General features: G+C 51.2%; 1 protein-coding gene across 1 annotated transcript in view; it reads right to left on the minus strand.

Annotated features, from left to right (window-relative positions):
• HPSE2 (heparanase 2 (inactive)) overlaps window positions 1-605 on the minus strand; it is a 285,993-nt gene extending 285,388 nt beyond the window's left edge. The window contains exon 1 of the mRNA XM_077823368.1: window positions 346-605. Coding sequence (XP_077679494.1) covers window positions 346-605 — 260 coding nt within the window. The remainder of the gene's footprint in view (window positions 1-345) is intronic.
• Window positions 606-20,907: the final 20,302 nt, after the last annotated feature.

A 20,907-nucleotide genomic window follows, 5' to 3' on the forward strand; every position in this document is an offset into this window, starting at 1 on the left:
TCCCCGCCCGGCAGGAACAACCGGCGGCTCTGTGGGCCGTCCCCTCTCGGCTCCCTGGCTGCGGCTGCTGGCTCGGCACCGCCTGGTGCTTTCTGCGGAGGCTAATTGCTGCGGAGAGGGAAGCCCGACATTTTTTCAGTCATAACTGATAAGTTTCTGAAATGCCTCCTCCATTGCAAACATGTGCATCTTAATGGGAACCGCGGCTTTGCTCCTCCGCCACAGCGAGCGCTGGCCGCCGCGCGGAGCCGGCCCAGGGCTCTGGACCATTCGCTTGGCTTCTCTCGGGGACTGTGCGAGTGGGGAGCGGGTACGCGAGGGGTGCCCAGGGAGCGCCCGCCTTACCTTAAGAAATCGAGCCAGCCATCATGGATGATGGAGGGGTCCAACTGCAGGGAGAGGAAGTTCTCACTGGTTACCCTGACAGGGCTCTTGGTGTTCACATCGAGAAGAATGAGAGTCCTTCCCTTCACACCTGAAGGTTTCTCTGCGGGGAACGTTCTCCTGTCCCCTGCCTGGGAGGAAAGGGAGAGGTGCGCCAGCAGAGCCAGCCAAGGGGCCAGGAGGGCGAGGAGCCCCGGCGGGCAGGAGCTGGGATAGGGCATGCTGAGCAGCGGGCACCCCTCTAATTAAACCTCTCTTTCCGCGGGGGCTCGCTGGTGGCTAATTGTTCTTATCTAAAGTGTGGGGCTCGCTGCCTTTTTTTGCAATGTTTTGGTGCTGGTGGAGGGGAACTCACGCCCCTGTCCAGCCTTTCCAGCAGCCGGTGCCAAGACTCCTTGTTAACCAGCACCGCCCCTTTAAGAGATGTAGACTGCAGACATTTTTAACTTTTTCAAGGTAAGGGAAGTCTCCTGGTTTAACCCTCTCAGTTCAGAGCTCAGGAATCTATTCACGAGGCCAAATGTAACCGTGGCGAGTTCGAGTTGTTTTTATTTAATTTGCATTTGCTGGACAAGAACTTAAGGTAAAATGTTCGCTGAGAGAGACACAGGAGAGCGGGGTCCAGTGACCCCGTCACAGCAAGCAGGGCTGCGTGCTTGCTACAAGCCTTGCACACACGTTCCGAATGCATTTGCAGGATCTTTGGGCAGGGGACTCAGTGTGATGTGTGCTGATGTTCGCATTGCTCTGCGCCAGGAAGGTGAAAGGAGCCCTCTCCGTGCTGGGTGAGTGCTGCGCTCGCTCGTCAGCCAATATTCCCTCCCAACTTTTAAACGAATTTGCTTCCGCCATCCTTACTACCTTGTGCATTCAGTCTGAGCCACAGAACTTTACTGGTACAAGTATTTGTGGAAAGTGCATGTCAAAAGTCTTGTGCCCTGGTCTTATTATCTGTATTACGGCCGCACGCACAGCCAGCGCCTCTTTGCATGCTCACAAATATTCATACCAGAGATGCAGGCTCAACTATTCGGCCAAGGAACAGAAACAAACACTGCCCGGTCGATCACAACAAATCAACACAAGGCAATCAATAAATACTGAGTATAATAAGGGGATCAGACACACACTGAAAATTAATAATTTCAACTGATGAATAAATTGCAGGGGGTCTCCAGGACTCGCTGAGCTGGAAACAAGGCTGAATTAATCTCTTTATTCATTTGGAATTATTAACTCGCTGGGATTCTCAGATTCATAGATTCTAACCACTGAGATCAACTAGTCTGTCCTCCTACATAACACAGGCCAAAGAATTTCACCCACCATTCCTGCAGGAAGCCCAATCTTTCATGGTTAAGCTAAAAGATAGCTTTTTAGGAAGACTTGCCCAGTGGCAGTGAGGGTGGAAAGACCCCAAGCGATGAAGAAGTTACCGCATGGCAAATTTAGCAAAGAAAGGCTGGAGATGAAAAACAGGCCTAGCTGAAACACTCCTGAGTCCCCACTGCAGGGGAGATTGCCTGGCCCACCATCTCCCATATTCGGAAGGAGCCCTTTTGATTTGCTTCTGGCAGCCTCATGTTTTGGAAATATGCCCCAATCTTGCAATCGCTGGTCATGAGAAATGTTTGCTCTCTTCAATGAAAAAAACCCTCCCTGGTTGTACACAACAGAGACATACAGGAAGAAGGAGTCCTTGCCCTGTTCACAGTCTAAAGAGATCAGAGGAGAAAGAGGGGGGACGCTTAAATAGACACAATGTGTATAGACATAGCTACTTACTGTATAAAATATCTATAAATCTATAAAGTAAGGGCCAGCTGTCTCCCGGGAGCCTTTCTGCCATCCATGGCTGGTTGGTTTCTCACGTCTGGTGGCAGATCGAGCTATCTATGGATTTAGACTAACCCCTACCCACATCAGAGAGACTGAATAAACCCCAGAAGCACATGCCTGAATACATAGTGTGGACGCAAACCAACCTGTTACCTGTGGCTCCCTCCAGTCTTTAGCTCAACAACCTAGTAGTATGTGAGAAACCTACCAACTGTCCTCACTAGGATTTACTGTGTTACTGTGTTAGCTAACTGGAGCTGAGAATAGAATAGAATCAACTCTGTTGTCTGGACAAGGCCTCATGCCTTCCCTGTAAAACTGATCAGCTATAGGCAAGTTGTGACAAAGCGGGACTGTTCTTAATGTTTCCTCTGAATACTGTAGGGGTGCCTCAGTTTCCCCTGTGCATTTCTTAAGTCTCTAGGGGGTGGGATAAGGGGGTGTAATGGTTGCAGAGCAGAGGGCCAGGGTATATAAATGGCCAACACTCTGTCTCCTGACACAAGTCCATAGTGGATTTCATGGAGGCTAGTCTCCACTGTCAGAAAGGTGTGTTTTTACATGGGGATAGTGTTATTTCCCCTACAATCCTGGTGGAGAGGAGGATTGGGTAGTTTCAAACCTCAGTGTAGTTAGTGGAGGTCACCTACACACACACACTTTGGCTAGCTATAGCAAGGTAAAACCTATCCCTGCCTTGTCTCCTCTAGGATTTTACAGGTAGCTAGCACTATCGGTTTGGCTTAGGGGTAGGTTTTTGTTCGCCTTGTTAGGGCTGTGTGGTTTAGTTGTGTGGGGTTGTTTTGTTTTTGTGGGAAGGAAGGAGGGCAGCTAGAAGCTGTCTGAGCTCAGCAGAGCTGGGAATTGGTTCCCTGTTGTACTGTCACTTTCTGAGCCTCTCTCTGCGCTGGGCCACACGGAGTTATGGGGCACGCCCCACTGCCACTCTTTAAACTACCGATTTATTCGTTTTGAGCAAGCCAGGACTTGTTGGCCGCGCCAGCTGCCTCCTTGTACCGGTGCGGAGGGAGGCGCCAAATGCAAAAGGCGAGGGAGCTCTCCGCAGGGAGACGGGCACTGCCTCTGTCTTGCGGTAACACCCAGAGCCCTGCAGACGGCCCCGGAGAGCTACGGGCGCGTCTCACCGGACTCGGGAACAGGCGGTCCGGGGGGCTCAAAGCACTTGCAATCTGAGCAGGTTAGAGGCTAAGGCCGGGGATCAGACACCGCATTACCCAGCGCCCAGTTCAGTGCGCCGGACAAAGACCCTGGCCTGCCCCGCCCTGCCCGGCGATAACTGCTCCGTGCCCCACGGGTGGCCTGGCTGCCCAGGGCAGCGGAAAGGGATGGTACATACACCCCTCTGCATGGACACCCGCCAGGCGTCCGACTCGCTCCCCACAGGCCGCACGGGGCCGCGCTCCCGCCGGTGCTGAGGGGGCCGGGAGAACGGCTGCCGTCCGAGGGGTCTGGCAGGATGCTCGCGTTCCCAGGCTCACACAGATTGGCGGCCGCCGCCCCTCCTCCCACCTTCGGGGCAAAGGACGGTCCCCCTCCCCACCCCTCCCGACCCCACCCAGCCGGGGCCCTGCGCGCAGCACCAAGAGCTGCGGAGCACCGGGGCCGATCCAGCCCTGTTGCTGCGCTGGAGCAGCGCCGGGCGAGGGGGAGAGCCCCGGGGACGGCCCGAGCAGCCCCTGGAGGGCGCGCCGCCTTCCCTGCCTGCTGGGGCCGAGCCCCACTCCTTACACCAGCGCCCGGGGCCGGGCTTCGCACCCAGGCTGGCGGCTCCAGGCCTGATCCCTGGGACTCCTCCCAGAACGCTGCTCGCAGACGCCGCTGGCCTGTGAAAAGGGTCCCCGCCCTGAGCACATGCTGCCTCAAGCGGGGGTCACCGCGGCACGAGCAGGGCGCCTCCCCAGCCCGAGGGGTCGGTGCAGAGCCCCCCGGGGTGCACGGGCACGGACGAGGCCTCCAAACCTGCACTGCCCGCAGACCCGAGGGGGCTCCAGGCAGCCCTGCCTGCCCCTGGTGCGCAGTGGACTGTGCATCTGGCCCCCCGGCACAGAGCCCGGCTCCCACCAGGCGCCCGGGGCGGGGCAGTCCCAGGCCGGCCGGCACCGCTTCCCCGGCTCACCGTCCGCAGGCTCTCCCGGGGCTCGCCCGAGCCTGAAGTGTGGGTGCAGAGCAGGGTCCGCAGCGCCACCTGCCGGCCACTGCTCCTCAGCGCAGCCCTGCCCGTCCATAGCACGGGCCAGCCTGGCACGGGTTAGGGCCTGGAGCTGCAGGGAGCCGGGTCATCACTGCACAGGGAAGCAGCTGCCATCCTGTTCCACCTGGATCGCCCCAGGCTCTGGGCGGAAGATGGGCCAGGAGCCCTCTATTTCTCTGCCCCACTGGAAGTGCCCCTGGGCCCAAGGCCCTGGGCTCCCTGCTGCAGGACCCAAGGTCCCAAACCTCACCACTGTGCCACCCCGGCGCACTGCAGGACCTGCCTTCCTCCAGGGACCAGGGCACACCCGCAAGAGGGACAACTGTCTGCCGGGGCACCTCCCGCTGCCCCCAAGCAGGGACCAGGAGAGACCTGCGGGAGAGTCACCTAGGCCCTGCTCAAGCACCAGTTGCAGGCTAGGCCAGGCTCTCTCCGGCAGGGTGCTCCAGCCCAGGTCCTTCTTTATGGCCTCCAAGTCACTGCACCCACTTCTGGGGGGTCCCCTGGTTCTGTTACTCCCAGGGATCCCCCATGCTGCTACTCCAAGGGCTCCCGGGGGTTTCCGGTGCTGTTACTCCCAGGGGGATCAGAGCAAGGGCAGAGTGTAATCCCCCCCCCAGCTCTCCCCAGATCTGTCAGCAGCGCAAAAACTGCTGCCTAGGACACTGGCCTGCGCTTCCCAGGGGGTGTGGGCAGCCTGCCCCCCTGCTGGTGCCAGCCCAAGGAAGGGAGCGGGGCACAGCCCTGCGAGCAGCCCAGGAAGCGCTGCCTGGTGAGCTCAGACCCCTCCAGCAAGGGAATAAATCCCAGACGGTCCCCGCTAGAGCAGGAATGGGCAAGGTGAACCTGTCCCGGGGTGCCCCACCCTTCCTGGGGAGGGACAGGGCACAGACGGTCCCTGCACAAGCCCCCGTGGGGTAACCAGCCCGTTAACCGCAGCGGGGCCAGGATTTCACCCTGCCGCACTGAACGCGTTCTCCTCCGGCCATGGCCCCGGCCGGGCTGCGGAAAAAGGAGACGCCCGCCGCCTGAAGGAGGACGGGCCGGCCCGTCGAGCGCCAAACGCCAGCCCCGACACCACCAGCCCGGCCGGGTCCCAGGGCCCGCAGCGCCGCAGGGGCGGGGAGCAGCCTGAGCCAGGGGAGCTGGGGTGACCCACGCGCCTCAGAAATCAAAGCGGCAACCTGAGCGCTAACAAGGGGAACTGACCCGCCTCCCACTGAGGCCTCGGTGGGGACAGGACCCGGACCCCAGCGCCTATCTCCTTGGGATGGGCCGGCGGAACTCTCCGCCATTGCAGCGCTCTCGGCGGGAGCCGGCCGGGAAATCAGTGCCCCAGCTCCCGGCGGGACAGCACAGGGCTCCTCAGCCGAGCGGGCCCGGGGCTGGTAGCCCCACCCAGCACCATGAACGGCTCCCACTCTCTCGGGGGCGGGGGCAAGAACCGCGCTGCAAGGGGTGTCTCCCCCTGGATCCCGCCAGAGCAGGGACGATGGCACTGGCTGCTCCGACAGCGCCGCGCCCTAGCCCGGGCAGCGCATGGGCCACCTCCCTGTCAGCCACCGGAGCCACCCCGGCCCTAAGGCACCCGCGTCCCCCGGGGCCGCTCGGCTCACCCCGCTCTGCGCCACAGCTCCAAGACCCCAGGGGCTTCCAGCCCCTCCCGGCTTCTATTGAACCCGAGCCGCCCGGACAAGCCCCCATCGCTGCCTCAGTGGGAGCCCCGGGGCCCGCTGCACAGGCCGGCCCCCGCCCTCCCTGCCTCCCAAGGCAACCCGGGGATGGGATGAGGGCGAAATGCCGAGTGGACTCCCATGGCCCCGGAGCCCAAAGGCTGACGCGGGCACCGGCGGCGCCGCCCGGGTCCCCACGGCTCGGCCCTTCGCTGCAGCCCAGCGCAATGTCCAGTGCCGAGTTCGAGCCCTGACCTAGCGCCGCATAACGGGGTAAGGCCTGACTCCGCGGCGGAGAGATCGCTTCACCCCGGCCCGGATCCGCTCGGCAGGGCAGGGCAGGGCAGGGCAGGGCGCGGCGGGCCCCAACCCGCACATCCCTGCCTGGCGCCCGGCTCAGCTTCCCGGCTCGGGGCCGCCCCTAACAGCGAAGCTCCAGGAGCTGCAGCTGCCTGCAGCCGCGGACCCTTGCGCAGCGGGACGTGGCGGGCTCGGGGCGAACCGGTCAGGGGCTTTCCAGGCAGTCCCAGCGGCGCTTTCCTGCCCCGGGGCTCCTGGCACCTCCACCGTGAGCGCACCGCTGCCTTCAGCCCTGGCTCTTTGCACCGTTGCTGGTCTGGGCAGCAGAAGAGCGGGAGGGGGGCGCCGAGAAACAGGCCCCGAGGAGGAGTCTAGACACTGACATGTTTGTGCTAGGAGAGGCGACCCACAGGGCCCGGCTGGAGCCCCCTGTCCGGCGCGCCCCAGGGCAGGAGGGGATCCCCGCTCGGCCCTGGGAGGGAGGATAGCCCGGCCTGCCCTGAGAATCCAGCCAGGCCTGTAGCCAGACAGCGGCCTCCTGGCCGCGGAGCCTGCCCAGCGCACCCAGACAAAGCGCCGGCGGCTGCCTTCGCCCGGCCGCGCTCCGGAAATAACCTTCGGGCGCGCAGGCACTGTTAGACACGGGGAGAAATCCTGGCTTCGTGGAAGTCAACTGCGAGACTCCCATTGACTTCAGCGGGGGCAGGGTGGGAGCCACAGAGCTGATCCTGGGGAGCTGCGGGGAGGGTTCCCGGCAGAGGGGCCAAACCGCAGTGCGTGGCCCTGGCCGAGCTTCCAGCGACACAGGGAGACACCCTTGCAGCTCCGGCGCAGAACCACTCCCAGGAAACACGTGGATGGACAGACCGATCTCCTGAGCCAGGCCTCCCGCAACGGTCAGCACAGAGCAAAACCCACTGGGAACAACAGGCCACAGGTGGAACAAGGAGCAGGCCCTGAGGAAGCAGCTGTGCTGTGTGGTGCTCTGGGGGTCCTGCGGACCTGGCCTCTCTCTCCCCCGGGCACTGCAGAGCAGACAGGTGAGCTGGGGCCAGGAGCTGAGCCACCACCCGTTTTACTCTTACTAAATATCTACCCATCAGAGGGGTCCTGAGCTGGGTGTGCGTGCAGGTGTTTCTAGCAGTCTATTGCCCTCAGTGCGGCTGGGATTTCATCCAGATCAGCCTGAGACTTGGACCGTTTGCACATGAGATTCTTTTTAAAAATCCCAAACAAGCAGCTATTGTTAGTTTAATGAGGTGCTGTGCAAGGAAGCGAGGGGGCTCAGGAGAGGCAAGGGAATCAAAGGCAGAAAGCTCCACCAAGGCCAGAGGGAATTTTTAAAATTTTGCTTTAGCAACAGCCTATTAGGCTCATAGGATCAGGTCTTGCAACTGCCTCTGAAGACCCCTGTTCCCAGTGCAAGCCCCATTGGGGCCAGCAGGATCTGGGCCTAGGTGCCTCTTTGTGCTTTTCAACGGGGTACAAGCAGTTCCCCAGACCGCAGGGCCTCACACTCCCTGCATTACTAGGCATCAGGAGCAAGGAGGCTGTTAGTTCTGGCAGGGGTGGTTTGGGAACCATGTGTTCAGCCCAGGCTGCTGTCCCTTGGGCCCACCAATATAGTTTCCATTTAGTCTCCAGGTTTGTTTAGGCAGTGCTTTGTGTTTACTTTCTGATAAATGGAAGGAGTTGTGTTTGTGGCCGGCTGGATAGGAAATCAAATCACTTTGGACCTTAATTGATTCAGCCTCCTCAGCGCCTGGCAGAATGCATTCACTCAGCCAGGGGGCTGCTCTAGTTCATCTGATCTCCTAGTTCAGCATTTGTTATTCCCCCTAAAAGAAACTGGAGTTAAATTTTCCACATTTAAAACCAGATCCTTACCTGTATTACAGAGAAGGCTGCAACTGAAGGGGTGTTCCATCCTCAATTTCATTTTGCATTTCACTCCCCCTGTTCAAAAAGGGAGATTAGTCAAATTCACTTTGGTTTCTAGTAAATTTTACTTTTGGTTCATATGCTGAGTTAATTGGAACAAACACTCTACACAGGGAAGCCTCATTCAAAACATACACACAGTTCATTGACATTTAAAAACTGCACGAACTTATTTCCATTAATATTCAGTTTGCAAAGTTTGAAAAATGCACAGAACTTCACTTCTGGGCCCAAACTCTCTGGTGGTTTCCCTTCAAACGCTTTCAACATAACAATACATGGAAATTATTCCTATAAATCAAACTTTAAATATTAGCTAGTGTGAATGATCTGGCCATGACAGTCACCCTCAGAGCCCCTAGCCCACTGTCAGAAGATGTTTAATAAACTGCTCCAAAAGCAAATGTCCCCAGAGTGGCCATGAATCGTACCTGTCCTGACAAGGGTGAAACATGGAGACACCAATGCACATTTCATGCCAAACAAGAGCCTGATCCAAAGCCCACTGAAGTCAATGGGAATCATTTCATTGACTTCAGTGGGCTTTGGATCAGGCCCTAACAGTCTTTTCTTTTCATTGCTATAATATTTTTGATCTTATTGTCTCTGGATGAGAATACTCTGCAGTGAATTGCTGGCTTCACTCATGCACACAGTCCTTAGTCACACACTAGCTGCAAGTCAGGTAAGCAGGCTCCTGTCCCTTTGTCTCCAATAGTCCAGGGCAATCCAAGAGCAACGTGGGGCCCATTGCCCAGCCTCACAACTGTGGTCTGTTCACGAATGGTAGATAATAGCAAACTCAGATACTGCAGCCTTTGGGGCTTGTCAGCCCAGGGACAGTCAGCACAGCTTTGGTTTGTGGGGCGATGAGGTTTACACAAAGCAGATGATGTCAGAGAACGCTGCACAGTATAAAATAACCGTTAGAGGCTCCAGCCCCACCGGAGTCTGGAGAGCAGCGCAGCCTCCCTTTTGATAAAGCTGCTCTCATGTCCCGGCTCTGCTTCAGATACTGTTTCAAACATGTTGATGAAGCCATTTGGCTAGTTTAAGATAAACAGAGAATACTGCAAAATGTGTCTCTTCTTATTTCTTGTCTCAGTTCTATAAAAGCCAGGCCGGGGGAGTCCAGGGGAAACAGGGCTGGGGACGTGGCTCCAGAGGATACAGGATCTCTCAGATCACACACAGCCCAGGATTTCACTGGGTTCCTTAGTGAAACCAAGCGAAAATTAATTGCAGCAGTGTGTACTGAAAGAAATCTCTCTGAGCAGAACCTGATCATGCAGCAAGTAGTTCACCAAAGTCAAGAGGGAACAAAGGAAGCAGCTTGAAGGAGATGTTCTTGACCAGACAATAGCTTTTCTAAGTATCATCACCTCAACATTGTCCCCATGGGTTGGGAAACAAGAGCCCATAGCTTCTCTCTACCAGGGCAGCTAGCACAGCGAGGACAGGCCCAATTCCCCAGCTGGCAGCTTTCACTCTCATTGCCTCATCTCTAGAGGCTCTTTTGCTCTCCCGAAATTTCCCTGTAGCAGGGAGATTAATTTTCACGGCATTTCTCAAAGAACCTATTACCCTAGTGTGAGGAAGTGGGACTGTGCTTAATGGTTCCTCTGAATAGTGTAGGGGTGCCTCAGTTTCCCCTAGGCAGTTCTTAAGTATCTAGGGGGTGGGGTAAGGGTGTATGGTCATTGCAGAGCCCTAGAGGGCAGATGTGTGCAGGGGTCTGGACACAGAGAATGGCCGACACCCTGTTTCCTAGCCACTGATGGCCTGGGCCCTCCCCCCCTGCAGGGTGAGAGCTAAAGGGTTGGAGAACAAAGGAATCAGGTGACCTGGGGGGGGGGGGGGGAAGGAACAAAGCCCAGAGGAGGAGGGGCTGGAAGGAGTTTCAGTTTGGGGCTGGCTGGAGACATGGAGTGAAGGGCAGACGTGGTTGTCTGGCTCACGGCCCCCCAAAATGGACCCAGATGAGGGGTCCTGTTCTTTGCACCTACAAGCTCTGTGTTAGACCATGTACCTGTCGTCTGATAAACCTCTGTTTTACTGGCTGTCTGAGAGTCACGTCTGACTGCGGAGTTGGGGGGCAGGACCCTCTGGCTTCCCCAGGATCCTGCCTGAGCGGACTCGCTGGGGGAAGCGCACAGAGGGGCGGAGGATGCTGAATGCTCCGAGGTCAGACCCAGGAAGGTGGAAGCTGTGTGAGCTTTGTGTCCTGAAGACAGGCTGCTCCCAGAAAGGAGACTTCCCCAGAGTCCTGCCTGGCTTCATGGGGAGCAGTTCCAAAGCATTGCCCAGGGACGCCGTGACACCTAGTATTCTGGGGCAGGGGTCTCCTCTTTCCTTGGGTCCGAATCCTGGAGCTAGCTGCAGGAGGGTGCAGGGTCCACAGCTGCACCAGTTGAAAGACAAGGGCCTGGTTTCTACAATAGGTGAGGTCATAACATTATCCAACATGTTCTTATAACAATTAGAGATGGAAAATACCTGTCACTCCATTAAATATGAGCAGGAAATGTAAAAAAACAGGATTAGCTATGGAACAATTCAGCTAATACATGTGGGGAAAAATAACTCAAAACATTGCAAGGGAGAAAGGAACCTAAGAGCTGGAAAGGCTGAAAGTGGGCACCAAGGACTCTAGAAGGTGCTTGGACAACTCAGTGAGGGGCGCAGTACAGCAGCTCAAATAACATAGAAATAAGAAAACCAGCACAAGCCAATGTGATTTTTGGTGGTTTGGAGACATAGGCTGATGGGGCAGGCAGGAGACAGGTCCCTCTCTGTCTGGTTATAGTGTGAATATACCTGGAAAACTATATTCAGTTCTGGGCACCTCTGCTAAATTTTTCTAACGCCCTTAGAATCATAGAATCATAGAATATCAGGGTTGGAAGGGACCCCTGAAGGTCATCTAGTCCAACCCCCTGCTCGAAGCAGGACCAATTCCCAGTTAAATCATCCCAGCCAGGGCTTTGTCAAGCCTGACCTTAAAAACTTCCAAGGAAGGAGATTCCACCACCTCCCTAGGCAACGCATTCCAGTGTTTCACCACCCTCTTAGTGAAAAAGTTTTTCCTAATATCCAATCTAAACCTCCCCCACTGCAACTTGAGACCATTACTCCTCGTTCTGTCATCTGCTACCATTGAGAACAGTCTAGAGCCATCCTCTTTGGAACCCCCTTTCAGGTAGTTGAAAGCAGCTATCAAATCCCCCCTCATTCTTCTCTTCTGCAGGCTAAACAATCCCAGCTCCCTCAGCCTCTCCTCATAAGTCATGTGTTCTAGACCCCTAATCATTTTTGTTGCCCTTCGCTGGACTCTCTCCAATTTATCCACATCCTTCTTGTAGTGTGGGGCCCAAAACTGGATACAGTACTCCAGATGAGGCCTCACCAATGTCGAATAGAGGGGGACGATCACGTCCCTCGATCTGCTCGCTATGCCCCTACTTATACATCCCAAAATGCCATTGGCCTTCTTGGCAACAAGGGCACACTGCTGACTCATATCCAGCTTCTCGTCCACTGTCACCCCTAGGTCCTTTTCCGCAGAACTGCTGCCTAGCCATTCGGTCCCTAGTCTGTAGCGGTGCATTGGATTCTTCCATCCTAAGTGCAGGACCCTGCACTTATCCTTATTGAACCTCATCAGATTTCTTTTGGCCCAATCCTCCAATTTGTCTAGGTCCTTCTGTATCCTATCCCTCCCCTCCAGCGTATCTACCACTCCTCCCAGTTTAGTATCGTCCGCAGATTTGCTGAGAGTGCAATCCACACCATCCTCCAGATCATTTATGAAGATATTGAACAAAACCGGCCCAAGGACCGACCCCTGGGGCACTCCACTTGACACCGGCTGCCAACTAGACATGGAGCCATTGATCACTACCCGTTGAGCTCGACAATCTAGCCAGCTTTCTACCCACCTTATAGTGCATTCATCCAGCCCATACTTCCTTAACTTGCTGACAAGAATACTGTGGGAGACCGTGTCAAAAGCTTTGCTAAAGTCAAGAAACAATACATCCACTGCTTTCCCTTCATCCACAGAACCAGTAATCTCATGATAAAAGGTGATTAGATTAGTCAGGCATGACCTTCCTTCCCTTGGTGAATCCATGCTGGCTGTTCCTGATCACTTTCCTCTCATGCAAGTACTTCAGGATTGATTCTTTGAGGACCTGCTCCATGATTTTTCCAGGGATTGAGGTGAGGCTGACTGGCCTGTAGTTCCCAGGATCCTCCTTCTTCCCTTTTTTAAAGATTGGCACTACATTAGCCTTTTTCCAGTCATCCGGGACTTCCCCGGTTCGCCACGAGTTTTCAAAGATAATGGCCAATGGCTCTGCAATCACAGCCGCCAATTCCTTCAGCACTCTCGGATGCAACTCGTCCGGCCCCATGGACTTGTGCACGTCCAGCTTTTCTAAATAGTCCCTAACCACCTCTATCTCCACAGAGGGCTGGCCATCTCTTCCCCTTAAGCGATTTAGAAACCTAAGTCCCATTTTTAAAAATGACTTGGCTCCCAACTGTCTAAAAGTCACTTTTGAAAATGGGACTTAGGAGTCCAGGTCACAGAGGTACTTTTGAAACTTTTACCCCTCTTTACCAGAAAGACATCAACAAACTGTAGGTGGTATCGGGTGTCCAAATAAGTGGTGGGGTGGCAGACAGCTATCTGCGTATTCTCTCCCCGCACCAAAGTTGATATTTTAAAATGAAATACCAAGACAATATACAATAAGGGGCAGAGAGAAAACAATATTTCTCCCTCTGACTTCCTTTACTATTCTTTCTTAATCCCCCTTTCCTGCCCTCCAATCCAGCTCATGTTTAGAAAGGTGGATTTTCTGAAATGGAATTTTCTCCGAACTGGTCTCCACTTGTTGAGTGCAAGGCAGGGCTGCAGTGCGGTTATAGGACACAGTGTGGTCACCTGCTGAGGCCACCAACAGCAGCAGACAACAAGAAAATAGCAGCCTGCCTCACAGCCGTGAGGCTCGCTTGCAGAATGGGGGAGAAGGCCAAAGGAGGAATAGTCACGTCCCTGTCACAGACTAGCAGCCAGGACACTGGCTCAGCTGCCTGCCCAGTTTTGCTGGTGATGTCCTCAGACAGCAATTTTTCCTCCCTCTGCAAACACAAAGTGGAGGCTGGGGCTGCAGAAATAGCAAATTCCATCTACATATAAACTATTTCAATTCTTAAAAATTAGGGCTTTATTAGAAAAGCCTCTTCTTTTAAACGTGAAAAAGCTTGGGAAGAGGAAGTTGGCGCCAGGAGTGTTCAGCAGGCTGAATGAGCACGAGAACGGCCAGGCTGGGTCAGACCAAGGGTCCATCCAGCCCAGTCTCCTGTCCTCCGACAGTGGCCAATGCCAGGTGCTTCAGAGGGAATAAACAGAACAGGCAATCATCCACTCCCAGCTTCTGACACACTGAGGCTAGGAACACTCAGAGCATGGCATTGCATCCCTTATCATCCTGGCTAATAGCCATCGATGGACCTATCCTCCATGAACTTATCTAGTTCTTTTTTGAACCCTGTTTAGTTTTGGTCTTCACAACATCCCCTGGCAAAGAGATCCACAGGTTGACTGTGCATTGTGTGAAGAAATACTTTCTTTTGTTTGTTTTAAACCTCCTTCTATTAATTTCATTGGGTGACCCTTAGTTCTTGTGTTATGTGAAGGGGTAAATAACACTTTCACTTTCTCCACACCAGTCAAGATTTTATAGACCTCTATCATATCCTCCCAATCCCTTAGTCATCTCTTTTCCAAGCTAAAAAATTTCCAGTCTTTTTAATCTCTCCTCATAGAGAAGCTGTTCCATACCCCTCATCATTTTTGCTGCCCTTCTCTGTACCTTTTCCAGTTTCAATATATCTTTTTGAGATGGGACAACCAGATCTGCAGGCAGTATTCAAGATGTGGATATGGATTGATATAGAGGCAATATGATATTTTCTGTCTTATTCTCTATCCCTTTCCTACTGGTCCCTAACTGTTAGCTTTTCGGACTGCGAGTGCACATTGAGCAGAGAGGCATTGTCATAACCAAAAGAGGCAGGTTTGCTGTCTGAACTGTTAAAGCCAGCCTGGGGCTGGAGTCCACATGGCTGGAGGGTACTGATGAGCTGGAGGATGTAGATGCCTCCCCAGAGAAGACAAACAAAAGGCCTGATACTCTTCGCGCTGATATTGGATTTACACTGGTGTAATTCCAAAACTTTGGCAGTTACTCCTGATTTACACTTGTGCATGAGAGAAGCAAATGAGGCCCAAAGGCTGCATGTCCCTGCTCTGATGGAGTGCCAAAGACAAGCTCCCGAAGAAAGAGACTGCAGTAAGAATCTCTCTCGGCATCAGATTTGTCAGGAAAATGAACAGTCATTTAGTGTTGTTTTAATTTTCTTGGGAAAGATCCAGTTTTCACCAGCTGAAGTTCTGGCCCCGTCCTCAGTCATGGCGAAAGTGTTGTTTCATTTTTATATTATGATAATTACTTTTGAAAGCCTGGCTCATTTTTACTCTTTATGCCTGTAAATATTTAGTCCATGGCTTTGTTAGACTTATAAATACATTTCTCTTTTTATTTTCCCTTTACCCTGTACTTGCTGTTTTTAATCTTCACGGCAGCCATTGAGAAAAGAGAGTGGGGGAGGGGAGGAGTATCTCTAGAGAGAGTCATTCCAGAACACAGTAAACATGTTCCCAACGCCCCCAAACTATCCTCAACCCCCCTATAAACTATTTAGCATATGTCACATCCTCTCACCTGTCTGCAAGCTTCCTTTTTAGATTGTAAGCTGTTTGGGGCATGGCCTTTTCTTTTTTCTTTTGGTATGTGTGTGTTTGTAAAATGCCTGACACCCCTTTCAGTCACTATATAAATGACAATCTTACGCCCTGATCCTGCAAACACTTACACACTTAACTTTACTACCCTGAGTAGTTCCATAGGAAGTGTCTTTACTAACGTGAGTAGAAACTAGAAAGCAATGGAACTACTCAGGCTAGTAAAATAGAGAATGTGCATCTTCGAGTCTTGTATAAACACAAGGGGGACCTATTTAGGGAGCTCCAAATGGGGTGGGGAAGGTGTTACAACTAGGAGCTAATTAGGAGAAATTCAGGATGAATATATAGGAATACGAACAGTGAGAAGTATCAGGGCATGGAATTGTCTCTAAAGTGGGGAAGCCTCGTCAGCTGGGATATTTAAAACTAGACTGAATGAAAAATTACTTAGCCTGTACAGTAACTGGAGTTCTTCAAGATGTGCTGTCCATATGCACATTCCACGGATGGTGCACATGCACCTCGTGCCAGAGACCAGAGTCTTTTTGGCCGGCAATATCTGTACAGTGCGCATGCATTCTCAGCCCTCATGTTCGCAGCGACGGTGTACAAGGTGTACGTGCCTGCCGCTGTTCGGTTCCTTCTCAATGCAGAACCCTCAGGGTAAGGGTTCTGAGGCTGAGGGTCTTACAGCCCCACACACTGCCACCATAATGTGCCACAGGTCAGGGCAACAGCGCCTGTATTTCCCTGCAGTGATCCAGCAAGAGCAGCCTCTCTCAGCTCCCCAGCTATTGCCTTTCTTGGGTGGAGACCGGCATCTCACTCCCTTCTGACCAGGCTGCACAGGTCTCTGCCTTCACGGTGTTGGTCCCCGCACAGATTACCTTACCTGCTGGTTTCCTCTTCAGAGACAGTTACCGGTGAAACTGCGCACAGTTAAAGATTCTGCACAGCTCTCTTTGTGCAAGCCTGTTTTCTTCTTAAGGTAAAAGCACCACAGAAAAAATATATTAAAAATCAATAAGAGAACCTACACGCATGCTAATGAGCTTACCAGAGATCACGCCAACCCTAACACAGGCTCTGACAGGAGCAGTCCTTCAACATCCCACCCGAGGGACTTCCCAAGTTCATCCACAGCTTCCGCTTGGAACAAGCACGCAGGCTTACAGTGCCTCAGTAGGCCCAGTCCTTCCAATTCTTCCCTAAGGAAAGGGGCCCTCTCTGGGCCAGAAGTTTGCTCCATTTGCTGGAACAGGAAGAAGGCCCTGAGCCTGTTGAAAACTAGGCAATTTATCCAAGATCCTTTCTTTGCTGGTCACTGAAGAATTCAGTTTGAACTAGTACATGTAAATGTTTCCAGGGGGTGGCTTCAAAGTGGCTGATAATCAGTGGAACTCCGTAAACATTCCCCTCCTCCTCGAGGCGTTACGTACAATTCCACAAACTCAATTACATTTTTAATACAATGGACCCCAAAGGTATTAAACCTAAATCAGTAAAGCTTATCTCAATTCCATGAAGTTTGTTGAGGATGTAGCAGGGTATTGTCAGTCTGCCACAAAGGGGATGGAAGGGCTGGGCGGGTTGTGGAATGTGCATCTGGACGACACATCTGGAAGAACTTCAGTAACAATACGTAGTAAGTAACGTCTCATTCTCCTTTGAGTGTTTGTCCGTATGCCCATTTCACTGATGGCGCCCCCCAAGCAGTGGTTTTGTTAAGAAGATGGGAGTTCGGAGTAATTAGGTAAACAGTGCATGAAGAACTGCTTTACCAAGTGCAGCATTGGAACTGAAGGCCTCTGTCAGGGCATAGTGCACCATGGACACGTGAACCGATGCCCAAGTGGCTGCTTTACAAACGTCTGATATCGGTAAATGTCACAGGCTGCTGCAGCTGCAGCCTGTGCTCTGGTGGAGCGAGCTCTGATTGCAGATGGTGGAACTACTTTGGCCACCTCAGTGTAGGTTTAATGACATCAGAATCCAGTTCAATAATCTCTAGGATGAAACTGCGAAACCTTTCATCCTTTCTGCATCAGAGACAGAAGTCTTGGTAACGTTTAAAGAGTTTTGCTCTGTTTAAGTAGTAGTCCAAGGCTCTTCTAATGTATGCAGCATTGCCTCTGACTTTGGTGCGTGAGGTTTCGGGAAGAATACGAGTAGATGTATTTGTTGCTTCAAATGGAATTCTGTCACTACCTTTGGGAGAAATGTAGGGTGTTTTCTCATGGATACTTTGTCGAGGGGGGACACCATGTACAGCAGGCCAGCCATTAGTGCCTGCATTTCTCCCACTCTTGTGGCAGAAGTTATAACAACCAGAAATGCCATTTTAATTGAGAAATGTAGCAGGGAAGAGGATGGCATAGATTTGGGCTGAGAGTACTCGGTTTAAATCCCATGAGGGACAGGTTCCTTGATAGGAAGGAACACTTTAATTAAGCCCTTCAAGAACCGAACTGCCATTGGCTGAGAAGATCACATGGTCCTCCTCCGCCAGGTGGTAAGCTGACATTGCCACCAAGTGCACTTTGGCAGAGCTGAGGGATGTGTTCTTTCTTTTTTGTTCAAGTAAGTAGTGAAGAAACTGCAAAATCAAAGAGTGATGTGGGATCACTTATTTTTGGTGACACCAATGGGAAAACCTCATCCAATTTGCCAGGTAGGTTTGTCTTGTTGATTCTTTTCTACTGCTTAGTAGAACTTCAGAAACTTTAACCAACTCAGAGAACTGGTGGTACGTAAGGTCCCTTGGGAAGAAAATCTAAGGAATAAAGGAGTTCAGGAAAGTTGGCGGTTTCTCAGTGTTAAAGGCACAACTGCAACCTACTCTGATGCGAAGGAAGGGTTATGACACTGGCAGACCAGGTGCCAAAGTCCCCATGTCTCAGTTAAACTCTGACAAATACATAACTGGGATCAGTCTAGCTCACCTGTGTCTTAGTATTGTTAAAATAGGTATTAAAATTATAATAATGTATTTCATGTTTAGACTTCATGGAATGCTTGTTAGTTGCTGCCGGCATTAATCACACTCATAACATTTGTATCCCATAGTGTAAGGTAATATTTGAGTAGCTGTATTGTGAGCCTCTGTGACTGTGTAACTCACCAGACAGGAAAGACACATTAATTATTGTGAAGTGCTGATCATCAACAGAAGGTGTTTCGTCCTTCCCAACAGGAAAGGTCCATTGACACCAGAGCGTTGACTGTGGGACATTAAAGATGACAAAAGACTTTGTTGTTCTGCTCTTCCCCTATGACAATGAGTCATGCAAGTGGATTCCTCCCATCATCTGAGTTTGCAGCTCAGAGCACATGGCAGGAGGGGGATAATGATCCCTAGCAAAAAGGAAATGGTTATCTCTATGCTGCTTGGACTAGGAGGGCAAGCGTTTTCTAGGCGTAAGCAAGAGATCCCCAGCCAGTTGGCCTGGGTTAGCCCTAATGGAGATCTAGAACTTGCTTATTGTAGAGGCTTCTATTACTTTTTTAAACTTAGGATTGTGGCTCATTTGTGAATATATGTTTATCTGCTTTAACTCTGTAAATAACTCTCTGGTTTCCTTTCCTATTTAATAAATCTTCATATAGTTTATTACAGGATTGACTACAAGCATTGTGTTTGGTGTGAGATCTAAGGGGCAACTGACCTGGGGTAAGCGACTGGTCCTTTGGGACTGGGAGTAACCTGAATGTAGCTGTGATTCTTGGTGTAAGGAAGCATCTGCCACAAAGGTATGCTCACCTGGATGATTTCCCAAGGAGACTGTCTGCATCATGTTCAGGCTGTACAGCACCTGAGGAGTTTACACTTCATAATTGGTGGGTGAAATCTAAGTATAGAATTCACAGCCAATGTGGGATTTGTGCCTGGTTCCTAACAGCCTGTCCTGAGGCTGGTACTTATACTCTTGAGTCACTGCAGGCAGCGTTACAAAATAGTAAGAGGCCAATATGGCTCAATCAGGAGATCTGTAATGATACACAATCAAAAAGGAATGTGGACAAAACTGCTAAGGAGTACAAAATCATAGCACAAGCATGTAGCAACAAAACTGGAATGGCTAAGGCACAAAAGAAGTTACACCTAGCAAGGGACATAAAAGGCAATAAGAAGAGGTTCTTTAAATACATTAGGAGCAAGAGAAAGATAAAGGAAAGTGTAGGTCCTCTACTTAGCAGGGAAGGAGAACTAATACTGGATGACATCAAGAAGGCTGAGGCATTTAATGCCTATTTTGGTTCAGTCGTCCCTTGGAAAGGTTAATGGTGACCAGATGCTCAACACAATTAACATTAACAAGGGAGAAGGAACACAGAACAAAATAGGGAAAGAACGGGTTAAAGAATATTTAGATAAGTTAGATGTATTCAAAGTGCCAGGGCTTGATGAAATTCATCCTAGGATACTTAAGGAACTAGTTGAAGCAATCTTAGATCCTTTAGCAATTATCTTCGAGAACTCATGGAGGATGGGTGAGGTCTCAGAGGACTGGAGGACAAACATAAATTTTGTCATGTCCATCACGCAACATGGTGGTGCTGACTCCTGAGCAAAACTCATGCCAAATTAACCTAATATCCTTTTTTGAAAGGGTTACTGGCCTAGTGGATAGGGGGAAGCAGTAGATGTGATATATCTTGATTTTAGTAAGGCTTTAGATACAGTCCTATACCATACTCTCATAACCAAGCTAGGGAAATGTGGTCTAGATGAAATTACTAGGGAAATGTGGTCTAGATGGATGCTTAATTGGTTGAAAGACCATACTCAAAGAGCAGTTATCAGTGGCTCCCTGTCAAACTGGGAGGGCATAATCACTGGGGTCCTGCAGGGATCGGTTCTGGGTCCACTATTATTCATTATTTTCATTAATTACTTGGATAATGGAGCAGAGAATATGCTTATAACATTTTCAGATGCCACCAAGCTAGGAGGGGTTGCAATCACTTTGGAGGATAGGAATAGAATTCAATATGACCTTGACAAATTAGAGAATTGGTCTGAAATCAGTAAGATGAAATTCAATAAAGAACAAGTGCAAAGTATTTCACTGCAGAAGGAAAAATCAAATGCACAATTACGATTACAAAACAGGGAATAATTGGCTAGGTGGTAGTTCTGCTGAACAGGATCTGGGTGTTACAGTGGATCATAAATTGAACATGAGTCAACCATGTGATGCAGTTGCAAAAAAGGCTAACATTATGGGGTGTTGAAGGAAATAATTTTCCTAAGGTTTACCCTGACTCAGTTTCCACATAAGGAGTCATTTATTAGTCCAAAGGCCACACAGTATGCTCCATATCCTAGCAACAACACAGTTGTAAGAATTTTGGGCAATACTTATAACAGGATCAGGCCCAGTAGATACCTTCCCATCATGGCATAACTCCAGATAGTAAGGAAAAGCTCTGACAAAGACATGCATAGAAAACCTTGCTTTTTATACATTATAACAAACAAGTGATGTCATTGCTAATTATTAGAACTTAGCTAAAACAAGATGAAGCAGTTTAGGACTGAACCCTGCTCTAGTCATGGTGTTCTTATCTCACTTTGCTCTATTTTCCCCTAGCTCCTGGACTAAGCATTTCTTTCTGAACAAACTTATATAACTATTTATTTACTACACCCAGGACCCAATTAACCATGTTTTCTTTATTCCTGTTTCTACAACACAACCCTTAAATAGGACAATGCTTTTATTTCAAAGGGTCACTAC

This window comes from Eretmochelys imbricata, chromosome 7 (genome assembly GCF_965152235.1).
Source record: "Eretmochelys imbricata isolate rEreImb1 chromosome 7, rEreImb1.hap1, whole genome shotgun sequence".
NCBI lineage: Eukaryota > Metazoa > Chordata > Testudines > Cheloniidae > Eretmochelys > Eretmochelys imbricata.